General features: G+C 37.4%; 1 protein-coding gene across 1 annotated transcript; it reads left to right on the top strand.

The window, feature by feature from the left end:
- Positions 1-3,163: 3,163 nt before the first annotated feature.
- Positions 3,164-8,540, top strand: LOC142616022 (pyruvate, phosphate dikinase, chloroplastic-like). The gene is made up of 11 exons (XM_075788916.1): positions 3,164-3,314; positions 3,412-3,550; positions 3,963-4,036; positions 4,691-4,932; positions 5,114-5,251; positions 5,595-5,757; positions 5,915-6,150; positions 6,275-6,403; positions 6,611-6,778; positions 6,903-6,907; positions 7,940-8,540. The coding sequence occupies exons 1-11, from the start codon at positions 3,164-3,166 to the stop codon at positions 8,538-8,540; spliced, it is 2,046 nt and encodes a 681-aa protein (XP_075645031.1).
- The last annotated feature ends 3,391 nt before the right edge of the window (positions 8,541-11,931 follow it).

Below are 11,931 nucleotides of genomic sequence, written 5' to 3'. Positions count from 1 at the left end.
CATAACTATTTTGTGTTGGCTTTAATTTCATGTCAATTTTCCCTATATTTATGGGGGTTTTAATTGTAAGGGATGAGTATGAGAGAGTGTGAAGACTCAAGCTTTAAACGATGAAGAAGTGGATTTCATGAGTGCCTCGCGAGAAGCTATCCCGCAAAAGAGCCATGTGTAGAGCACATGACTGGAATGTAAAGAGTCATGACAGCTAGAGTTTTTACGAGTGTCACACGGGTCTGGCCTTCTTGCGAAACATTTTGTTTTGCTATTTTGTCATGTTAGTTCTACGAAGTCTTCAACCACATTATATATACCCTCATTACCCACGAAATGAAGAAGTACTTTTCTGAGAGAAAACCCTAGAATGCACACTTGAGAGTTAGAGAATGTTATACCCACAATCATTTACACATTTCCTTGTGGTTTTCCTCTACTCCTACCTCTCCATCTCCAAATCCATGAGAGGTTGATAGCCCAAACACTTACCACACCTAATATAAGTGTCAAGTGAGGTTTTGGTGTTACTGAGAAGTATTTCAAGGAAGCTATTTATTGGTGGATACAAATGGGCTGAATTGCGGGATTTGGGAAAGCTAGAAAAGACAAGGTTTCGAGAAGCCAGTTGGTAGTAGAAGCTCGGAGGGTTCAAGTACATGGGATAGACTAGGTTTTGAGGGTCTTTTGTTATTCGTGTACTCCAACTTATTCTCTAGTTGATCGATTTCGACTTGGAATGTCGCGGAGAGGTTTTTCATCGAGTTCTTTGGTTTCGTCATCGGTAACATGTCTTAGTGTTATCTTATGTTTGAATCTCTCTTCCCTACTCTTTAAGCTTATCTTTTATTGTTGATGTTGGTTGGTTATGGCTTAGAGTAGTATTTTCAGTTGTTTAAGCTCATTTACTCTTATTTCGCACTTAGTGTAAGTTAGAGTAAAAGCAATCTAGCCGTATATTTTATTTGAGGGTCTAAACAAGCTCTTGTGTTTCACACAAATCCGAGCTCTGGAATCATCTCTTTCCAAAACTTAGGTCGCTATATAGCTGGAGCACATTTGATGGGAGTAATTATGCTTTTTGGAAAGTACGTATGCATGCTTTTCTTTGTGATATTGATGAGACGGTATAGGATTCCGTTGAGAATGGGTATGAAAGACCCACTACTACCAAATCCGAATGGGATAAGGCTGCTCTTGCTTTGGCAAATGCCAATAGCAAAGCGATTAAAGCTATTTTCTATGGTGTCTTTACTGATAAGTTTCACAGGATTTCGCATGTGAAGATCACAAAGGAGGTACTAAGGTCAAGGACATCAAGCTTCAAATGCTTACTTCTCGGTTTGAAGAAGTAAAGATGAGCAACAATGAGTCGTTTGGTTCCTTCTATGGGAGACTCAACGAGATAGTGATTGCTAAGCTCAATCTTGGGGAGAAGATTGAAGATGCTAAGGTGGTGAGAATGATTTTTAGATCTTTACCCGAAAGCTTCTGGGCAGCCAAAGCCATTGAGGAGAGTAAAGATTTGGATGAGAAAAAGATTCGAGAACTCATTGGATCTCTCCAAACCTATAAGCTTGGACTGCTTTCTCATAAGCCCAGCTTGGGATTGCCATCCCTTGTGGGGAGGAACAAAAGAGCCAGTTTTAATGACATAAAAGATAAGCTTTCTAAGAAATTGGCTGGTTGGAAGGGTAAACTTCTCTCAAAGGCAGGTAAGGAGGTCTTGATTAAAGTGGTGGCCCAAGCCATCCCCACTTACACCATGAGTTGTTTTAAGATCTCAGACTCCCTTTGTGACGAGCTTACTAGTATGATAAGGCAATTTTGGTAGGGGCAACGAGGAGAGGAGAAGAAAGTGGCTTGGTTGAGTTGGGACAAGTTGTGTGAACCGAAGGAGAGTGGTGGGATGGGTTTCAAACAGTTAAAATATTTTAACTTGGCCTTGTTAGCTAAACAAGGATGGCGGCTCGAAAATGGCCGCAATTCCCTTGTATTCCGGGTCCTCAAGGCCAAATATTTCCTCAATAATGACTTCTTGAATGCTGCTCTTGGGAACAATCCCTCCTATACTTGGCGTAGTATTTTCTCAGCACAATCTATTGTCAAGCAGGGTGTTCATTGGAAGGTTGAAAATGGCAAAGATATCCGAATTTGGGGGGATAAATGGCTGCCTAAGGGGTCAAGCTATGAAGTTATATCGCCCAGATTTTTCCTACACCAAGATACTAGGGTGAGTGAGCTTATCGATATGGAGAGGAAAAGCTGGAAAGAAGAAGTCATTCACCAAATCTTCCTACTTGTCGATGCTAAATCTATTTTGGGCATACCGTTGAGTATAAGACTGCCTAATGATCGTATTATTTGGGCGGAAACTAATAATGGTTGCTTCACAGTCCGTAGTGCTTACAAGGTTGCTATGAATCTCCATCGTACTACATAGAGTGCTTCAGCTTCGTCAGATAGTTCGCAACGGGGTTTTTGGAGGAAATTATGGCAACTTCCTATCCCTCACAAGGTTGGTCATTTCACTTGGAGGGCCTATCGTAATATTCTTCCAACCAAAGATAATCTGTTTCAACCTAAAGTGCTCACAGAATGCCTATGCGACGAATGTGGTGACGCTACCGAATCTTGTGGTCACTTGTTTTGGTCATGTCCTAGAGCTCAGTTGGTCTAGAGTTGTTCGAAGCTTCCTAGTTCACTAAAGTCGGGCCAGTTTCACTCCTTCTTTGTTTTGTTATGCACTACAAGAAACATGACTTGTTTCAACCCATTTTTTCCAAAGGTTCACTAAAAATGGTTGAAACAAACGCTAACAAATTGGTGCGCTAATTATACTCTGACTAATCTTGTTGCAATGGTCATCAAAACCCTTGAAATAAACTAAAAAACTAAAATCCCGCATACTTGCTGCCTCCAAATTTTACATTCTTCAATGAAATTCTAACACAGCCCTTAATAAAAGATATTCAAATGTTTCAAAACCCTCGAAATAAAGTCTGTCTCTCTCTCAAAAAATCAGAATTCAGAAAACCAATTTTTGAATAAAGTCTTTGCTCACTCTCTTAGAAAACCCATTTTCGTTTTGTTCAACCATCCTCCAAACTAAATGAGAACTCCTAAAATCTCTCTCTCTCTCTCTCTCTCTCTCGAACTTTCAAAAACTTTCATGGAGTCCAACAACAGCAAAAACACAGAGACCATCAAATTCCTCTGCAGTTATGGCGGGAAAATCCTCCCTCGCTACACCAATGGCACTCTTCGTTATGCCGGTGACCTGACACGTGTCCTCGTCGTCGATCGCTCTATTTCTTTCACAGGTTTACGTGCTCTTCCATTTTCAGATTCGATTTTTGTGAATTCGTTTGGTTTTTTGTGAATAATTAATCAATTTTTTTTTTCTTCTTGTTGTTACAGAGTTGATGGTGAAGCTCGGAGAGTTCTGTGGCTCATCAGTGAATCTTCAGTGTCAATTGCCGATCGGCGATTTGGAAACCCTAATTTTGATCACGTCCGGCGATAGGTTGAGGCGCGATGGTAGGCAATCCTATCTCCGGTGATGACCTGCCGTTGATAGTTAGAGCTTTCTCCTCTGCCCTTTTGTCTGATTACAAGTCTCTCTCTCTCTCTCTCTCTCTCTCTCTCTCTCTCTCTCTCTCTCTCTCTGTGTTTGTTTCCCAAGAAAAAAAATTGAATTTGGAAATTACCTAGTAGAACTTTAATTATGGACAATCGCACTTTATTATCGATTTTTCTATCTTTCAACTTCAATTACGGATAATCGCATTTGAATTTCTTTAGCAGAAATTTACATCTGAGCATATTTTCCTTGTTTATGTGATTAGATTCAATTTTCTTTTAGAAAATCCATAGAATTATTTTTCGTTACTTCATACTCTGTTTCAGCATTTGCACTGTATGTGTGTGCAGTTTTTGTGTTTAATGTGTGGTGTGTGTGATTGTTGCAGTCAGTTGACTGAGGTTGAGGTTGGGTTTAGTTATGGGAAATTTTCTAAGCGCAGGCTTTTTGGGTTCTCACTTGGTTGGACATAGAAGGCATGCTCATAGGCAGTGAATGAATTGATAGAAATTGCATCAATTCATCTAGTGGATGCTAGCTCATATTAAGTGAATTTAAGTAATTAGATTATAAAGTCAAGAAGTATAGCGGTGAGTTAGAAGAATTTCTAGGGTTCTATATAATATATATTCAAGTTATATGGTTTATTGAATATCTGTATATAATATATTTTCAGTTATATGGTTTGATTGAAAATTATAAGTTTTTTTTAGGGGAATTGATTGAAAATTGGTTGCTAATTGTGTTAGTGTCGCATCAATTATGGTGAGGTCACCAAATTAATGTTTTATAGAACAAGCATTTTTTTTTATTGGATAATAATAAGTGTCACCGAGCTACAAGGATCTTCGAGCATTTGTTACATCAAGTGTTGCAAGCCTGATATTTGTCTTTCGGTTGGTATACACAGCGAGTGTTTACTTTTGGCAAAGGAAGGAGTGAAGGCAACAAGGGCATGAAGACTTTGGTAAGCTTTATTTATCTTTCTAATCTACATGCACATGAACCACATCTTATGGTTACTTCTTTAGAATTTGTTGTGATCCAAGTTGATGGAGTATTTGGACGTCTAAGAAAAATTGAATGGGCATATTGAATGCTTATGCATGTGTGTGTGATTGTCTTTAGGAGGGAAGGGAGCAAACCTTGCAGAAATGGCAAGCATTGGGTTATCTGTACCACCAGGACTTACCATATCAACAGAAGCATGCCAAGAATATCAGCTGAATGGAAAGAAGTTGCCAGAAGGTTTATGGGAGGAGATATTGGAAGGTTTGGAGACTGTGGAGAAGGACATGGGAGCTTTCCTTGGTGACCCTTCTAAGCCCCTTCTTCACTCTGTCCGCTCTGGTGCAGCAGTAAGCTTTTGCTGCATGAATATATAGTAGCTGCATATTGTTTACCTATAATAGTAATGTTAATAAGGGCACAGTATTTTCCACAACTGTTGACATGACTTGTTATGATTGGAGCAATATCACTTTGCTCCAATAATAAAATAAAATGAACTAATTTGCCTCCTACTTATGTAATACGTAGATTTCCATGCCTGGCATGATGGAAACTGTCCTCAACCTTGGTCTTAATGATGAGGTAGTTGCAGGTTTGGCATCAAAGAGTGGAGAGCGCTTTGCTTATGACTCATACAGACGTTTTCTAGACATGTTTGGAGATGTTGTAAGTGCTTCTTCTAGATGTCACTTGTTACGCTAACTAGTTTTCATCTATAGTAAAAATGCTTCCTCTAGATGTCGCTTGTTTTGCTAACTAGTGTTCATTTATAGTAAAATGCTGTAAGTGCTTCTTCTAGATGTTGCTTGTTATGCTAAATAGTCTTTCACAATTTGTTAGGTACTGAAACATTAAAATTACCAAACTAAAATGCACCTTCTAAACTGCTTGAATCTGTTGATGGTGCATGTGCTTAATTTTCCTTTTATTCTAAATGGAGCAAATATATCATGCTGTCATCTTTTCTTGTTCCTATGTTTATTGAAAACCTTGTCATCTTTAATTGGAGGTATTGGGAATTCCACACACGTTATTTAAGGAAAAGTTAGAAATGTTGAAGAATGCAAAAGGAGTCAACCTTGACACTGAACTAACATCCTCTGACCTCAAAGAGCTGGTGGAACAGTACAAGAATGTTTACCTTGAAACCAAGAGTGAAAAGTTTCCTTCAGGTACTAAGTATGACAGCAAAAACTTATTTATATTTCCATCTTTTCTTAGAAAAATCTTTTTGTTGGCTAATAAAGAATGCATAAGAAAATTTGGAAAAGACAATTTGTATGTTTCTATTCCTTCAACCCATCCCCTTTTGCTTGTATCTATCTACAGATCCCAAACAGCAATTACTATTGGCTGTTAAAGCTGTTTTTGATTCTTGGGATAGCTCAAGGGCCATTAAATACCGGAGCATCAATCAGATAACTGGTTTGAAGGGAACTGCAGTAAACATTCAATGCATGGTGTTTGGGAACATGGGAAATACTTCAGGGACAGGTGTTCTATTTACTAGGAATCCTAGCACTGGTGAGAAGAAGCTTTATGGGGAGTTTCTAGTCAATGCTCAGGTTTTTATGCCAGTCCCATCTTGAGCTTACTTTAAGACTCTTAACTTCTATATTTATATACATATCAGTAGAGGTTATCTTAGTATTGATTTTATGAGTGTAGCTGAAGAATGGCTTTGAATAGGGAAAAGGTGTGGTTGCTGGAATTAGGACACCAGAAGACTTGGACACCATGAAAAGTTGCATGCCAAAAGCTTACAAGGAGCTCGTGGAGAACTGCGAAATTCTAGAGCGACATTACAAAGATATGATGGTAAAACTTAAAAGTTATTTGTTAGGAAGATGATTTTTAATTGTTAGTGTTACTTTCATTGTCTTCTTGATTTCTGAGATTATAATGGTCTTCATGTTCTCAAAGCCTGAAGTCAAGTCAGTCATATCTTGGCAACATTTAACGATAAAATGATTTCTATTGTACTTTAATAACATACTGGGATGGGGTATTTTCTGATAAATACAGGGCATAGAATTCACCGTCCAAGAAAATAGGTTGTGGATGTTGCAATGCTGTTCTAGAAAGCGTACTGGTAAAGGTGCAGTAAAGATAGCTGTAGACATGGCAAATGAAGGGCTTGTTGATATGCGCTCTGCAATTAAGATGGTGGAGCCACAACTTCTTCATCCACAGGTATATATATTTTGACAGTGGTCTAATGGCAAATATATCTACATATAGATTGGCATTTTCATCTTAACGGCAAATTAAAAAACATAGGTCAAACTAAAACTTGTTCTGCTTTCTCATTGTGCAGTGGATGTAGTAGAAGTTAATGGGAAGGAACAAATAGATGCACAGCCAACCAAGAAGGGAAGGGGAAGAAAATAATAAATTTGTATGCTACTAGACATATAGGAATGGTGCTTGTTCAAATATGCCATTCTCTTCAAATTGCTCTGCTGAAAGATGGATGTCATCAACAGTTCCTGTTGTGGATGGAGGATTTGAACCTAAAATGGAGTCCACATTGCGAAGACGTGCAATTGAAGCCAAAAAGACCCCGCTACTAAATCTGCTACAAGTGGTATGTCAGTTTAGTTTATGTTCCAAATTAGTTCTTTAGTTACCTGATTGGGTGTTGGTGTTAATTATTGTAGGACAAGATGTGTTAGTAACCACATCTTATTGTTGAGAAATGCTGAAATTATTGAAGTGGATTGAAAAAAAAATGTATTTTTCAAAATTTTGTAACTACAATTTGATATTTAAGCTTTGGTTCCTAATTGTTGCAATTGGGTGTCAATTTTCTTTTGATATCTATTTGCATTAATATGCTTCTTCAATATGGTAGTGTCAACATGAATATATATATATATATATATATATATATATATATATATATATATTTGCATGATTGTAGTTTTTTTTTAAATAAAATAAAATCTTATTTTGAGGGTTAAGAGACCCCTTAAATAAGCTTATTTATCAAGGGTTGTAAATATAAATCTTTTAAACCTTGGTAAAAGGCGATTGAAGGGTCTCTTGACCCTTAAAATAAGATTAGAGCACTTGTTTGCACTTGTTTTGAGGGTCATGAAGGCCCTCAAAATTTCCTTTTCGACGATATATGTTTCAAAGGTTATCAAGGGTCGGTTGGACTCTTAAAATAACTTCTTTCAAGGTTTTTTAATACTTTTTTTTAGGGGTTTTGACCCTTGAAAAAAGTCTGATTTGTTGTAGTGATGGTACTTGTTGATGATAGTCTTTTAATGAGGAGAAGGTAGCTCTGGTGGTCACGATAGCATAATCATTGTGGAATAATCTAAATTCGGTTCAACATGGGGGTACCAGGAAGACGCTGGAAGCTCTTGTCCAATGGGCTTCTCACTTTTTGATCGATTTTGCAGCTACGACGGATGCTAATGCAGTCAAACCCGAGATTGTTAATGTCACATGGACCCCTCCACCCTCCTCCGTGCTTAAGATTAATGTGGATGGCGCCCTATCCAAGACTAGTAGCTCCGTGGGAATTGGTGTTGTGATACGAGATAATGCAGGTAGACTCATTGCTACGCTATGCAAACATTTTCATGTTCTGCTGGGCCCAATAGAAACAGAGGCAAAAGCTTTTGAAGCTGGCCTCCAACTAGCGTGGGACTTGGGTCTTCAAAATATTGTTTTGGAAGGGGACTCGTTGGTAATTTTACGTGCTCTCTATGCTCTGTCCAATCCCCCTTCATCTGTTGACTCATTATGCCTAGGCATGCAACTAATCTACTCTGAGTTTCATTCGGTTAATGTTTCTCATGTACAGAGACAAAGGAATAAGCCTGCCCATCTTTTAGCAAAATTTGCACTTAGCATACATGATTATTGTGTTTGGATTGGGGAGTCTCCTTCTTGTATTGTACAAGCCCTCATCCAAGATTCTGTCATTGTTTCTTTTGATTGAATAAAAGTACTATGTTCCTATAAATAAAAAAAACTATAAATGAGAGAATGGATGATTCCTCCGAAGAAGAAAATGTAGAGAAGGAGGGGGCGTTTCTTGCAAAGAACTTCTGAAAAGTCCACAAGATGAAAAACAGTGGAAAGTCTTTTGGCAAAGAAACGTTCTCATCCTCCAAAAATGACAAGAAGGAGTTTAAGAAGAAAGATGGGAAGGATTCTCCATCCACTCAAAGAATCATGTGCTATGAATGCAACGGCTATGGACATCTCACGAAAGAATGTCCAAACTATTTGAGAGGAAAGGGTAAAGTGTTTTCCACCACTCTTATTGATTCTGAGAGCTCAAATTCCAATGCGGAAGGAGAGTGTGATAGCGAGGGAAACTATTCAGCCTTCATGGCAATTACCACGGTTGACTCTAGAGATGAATTGAGCAACCTAGTTGAAGAGCTTCGTGTGCATTCCGAAGATGAGGAATTTGAAGATTCAGAAGACGAGGAAGTGTGCCTTAACAAAGGTAAAAAGAATCTTCAAGAAGTGTATGATGCATTGCTCGAAAATTGTGACAAATATGCCAAGGTTGCAAACAACGCCATCAAGAAGATGAAGAAAATTGAGGAAGAGCATAAGTGCACACTTGTGCAACTTAAGGAGGCAAAATGTGAAGTTAAAGGGCTAAAGGGAGAATTGGTAAAAGTCTATTCAAAAATCAAGTTTCTTGATCTTGAAATTATTCAAGCAAATGTCAAAGTGGAGTGCGTTTCCACTAAGAAACTTAACAGCGTACTATCTTCTCAAAAATCTTCACATGACAAGACCGGTCTAGGATATACCCGTGAAGGAAGCTCAGGCAGCAAACCCAAAAAGGAAGTGAAGTTTGTATCGGCCAAAAATATAGAGAAACTCAAAGTGGAGAAGCATGAGATTAAGACCCCTGATGTTGCAAAGAGAACCATTGGTGTAAAACTAAAGGATAAAGGGAAGTCATTATCCAAAGGTCAAAGAGGACTTAAGTGAAGCATTTTTGTCATCATTGTGATGTGCGAGGGCACACAAGGCCAAATTGCTTCAAGCTTCAAGCACTCAAGAGGGTTGATTCTATGCGTGGCCAAGAAAATTCATGAAGAACGCCTAAGGGAACACAAGCTAAAGGAGAAAATGAGGGACAACTCATTGGAGATGTTATCGAGATGTTGAAGAACATTTCATTATGCCTTGTTAGCTTCACCTCAAGATTTGAGAATTATGTCGTTCGTACCCCTCTGTTTAGGGATCTCACCCAAAACACTCGTACAGTGTGGGTGAAGAAGGGTACTCATACATGATCACTCTCTATGCCCATGCATTAATACGTCTAATGTATTAGGGTTATAGGTTTATGCATCATGACATATGCAATCTTCTTATGTCATTGCTTATAGTTTTAGCATGTTTCTTTTTCAAGTTTTTACTTGTTGTTTTTGTTGATCTTACTTTACTTGTTCTGTTTTTTAGTATGTTGAAAAATTCAAAAATTCATAAAAAATGAAAAATCTCAAAAAGTTTGATTGTTTGTGTTGTGTATATCACATCTGAGTTTGGCCTAGTACCTCCGTACTAATTGCGTATTGCATTTACGAGCTTAGCTTGTTATGAATGCACATTTTCTAAGTGTGAGCGACATCTAGGAATCTATGTTTTGATTGTTGTAAATAAATCTTCAAACTTGTCATGAATGATTGGCTAATAGTCTTGTTCGATCTAGATACATGCGTAGACTTATGCTTATATAGCTCCTCACATTTTCTTTTTCTTTTTCAAAGAGCTCTACAAATGTTTGTCTCTAAAAAGGAGAAAAGAGTTGAAAAAGCCTTATTTCAAAAACCAGTTTGACTAGGAATAGGCGGAGCAAATATGTATGAAAATGTATGGTACCAAAGCCAAAGGCTCGTGTTTGTCATTGTTATATCATATTGTTTATGGCATCGCTTCTCAAAAATTTGAGTTGTATTTAATCACAAGTATGAAAAATGGAAGCTAAATGAAAAACTTTCAATCATTTGTAAACACATTGGTGAGGGGTCATATATGTTCATTTCTACAAGTGAGATAGGTCACTTGACTTCGTACTAGTTGTGTATGACTTGATTGAATTGATCATTAAAGTTTCATACTAAACCATAGTCTAGTTCAATGAATGCTTATTCCATTTGTGTAATTGTATGTGTTCAAATGTGATGTATATACTCAATTTCTTGTTGATCAAACCCAAAAGGATTTTTTAGTATTTTATATGTTTTTGAAAGTGTTTTTATGCTTTTGTGTGTTTAGAGTTTTTGTCCAAAATTTTTATTTCTTGTTTTTGTCAAAAAACTCTTTGAGAGGCATTTTCACAAGTATGTCGCGAGTAACCTCTTCCTGTGAAAATGAGGATGGCAAATTTTGCAAAACATTGAAATTCATATAGAGAGTTTCGCGACTATCTTGCAAGTAAACTCTACTCACAAAATTGTTATGAGCTTCAATGGCTGTTTTTGTGAGTAACTTAGCAAGAAGCTTACCTGCGAAAGGCGTGTTTTTGCAGTTTTTAAAGGCAGACAATGACAGTTTTTTAAAATCACTCACATTGCCTCATGCGCACCTCTCTCAATCCAAAATACACTTTCTCTAAAAAACTCACCGAAAACTCAAAATCAATTTCTTCTAAGACTTATCTAAGGTTTGTTTCAACATCTTTTTACTTGTGAATCCTTAGATTTAGCCTTAAATTCTAGGATTTCTAAGGTTGGGTTTATTTTTGAAAGGGTTGGGAAAACTTAATTTTCTGCAAAATTCTTTTGATTTCCTTGATTGGGTTGAGTCCCATTTTGTTTGTTTGTGTTTGTGTTGGCCCCAAGTGGCATTTTAACATGTATTTAGGCAAGATTTCATCATGTTCATGCATTGTATTACATGTTAGTGGTTTGTATGAACACTATGTGTTTGATGAAATGCCCAAATAACATTTTGTTGTTGTTTTGAACTCCGATGAGTACCAAACATTGGGAATTACCATGTTTTAACATTCTCGAAATTTTTAAACATTTGTTGTGTGTTTTACACACTTTAACCTAAGTGTGCTTGGTCATGCCTTGATCATGCATCACATATGCACACTACATGCACACTTAATGCACACACTTGATCACTTGACATGTTTTGCATTTCACTCATGCTAGATAAGTGTTGCTACATGTTTAGCACTTAAAACATGGTCTTGTGTCATTAGGTTTTATGTTTTTATTGTCTTTTTAGGACTTTTGGTTTATGGACTAACTTGGATCTAATCAAGTTTGTTTCCTTGTTTTTGTGTTTGTCCTTGTTTTTTTTGTTTTGTGGTTGTTCCTCACATGATTAACCTCAGGTCATCCCCT

The sequence above is a fragment of the Castanea sativa genome, chromosome 11 (assembly GCF_040712315.1).
Source record: "Castanea sativa cultivar Marrone di Chiusa Pesio chromosome 11, ASM4071231v1".
Classification (NCBI taxonomy): domain Eukaryota; kingdom Viridiplantae; phylum Streptophyta; class Magnoliopsida; order Fagales; family Fagaceae; genus Castanea; species Castanea sativa.
This window is presented reverse-complemented; position numbering and strand designations above follow the sequence as displayed.

Bases quoted from the DNA above. Each gene is read 5' to 3' on its own strand.
- LOC142616022 (XM_075788916.1), top strand. From the start codon at position 3,164: ATGGAGTCCAACAACAGCAAAAACACAGAGACCATCAAATTCCTCTGC. The intron at 5,758-5,914 runs GTACTAAGTATG...ATCTATCTACAG, and splicing joins GAGTGAAAAGTTTCCTTCAG to ATCCCAAACAGCAATTACTA. The intron at 6,151-6,274 runs GTTTTTATGCCA...GGCTTTGAATAG, and splicing joins AGTTTCTAGTCAATGCTCAG to GGAAAAGGTGTGGTTGCTGG.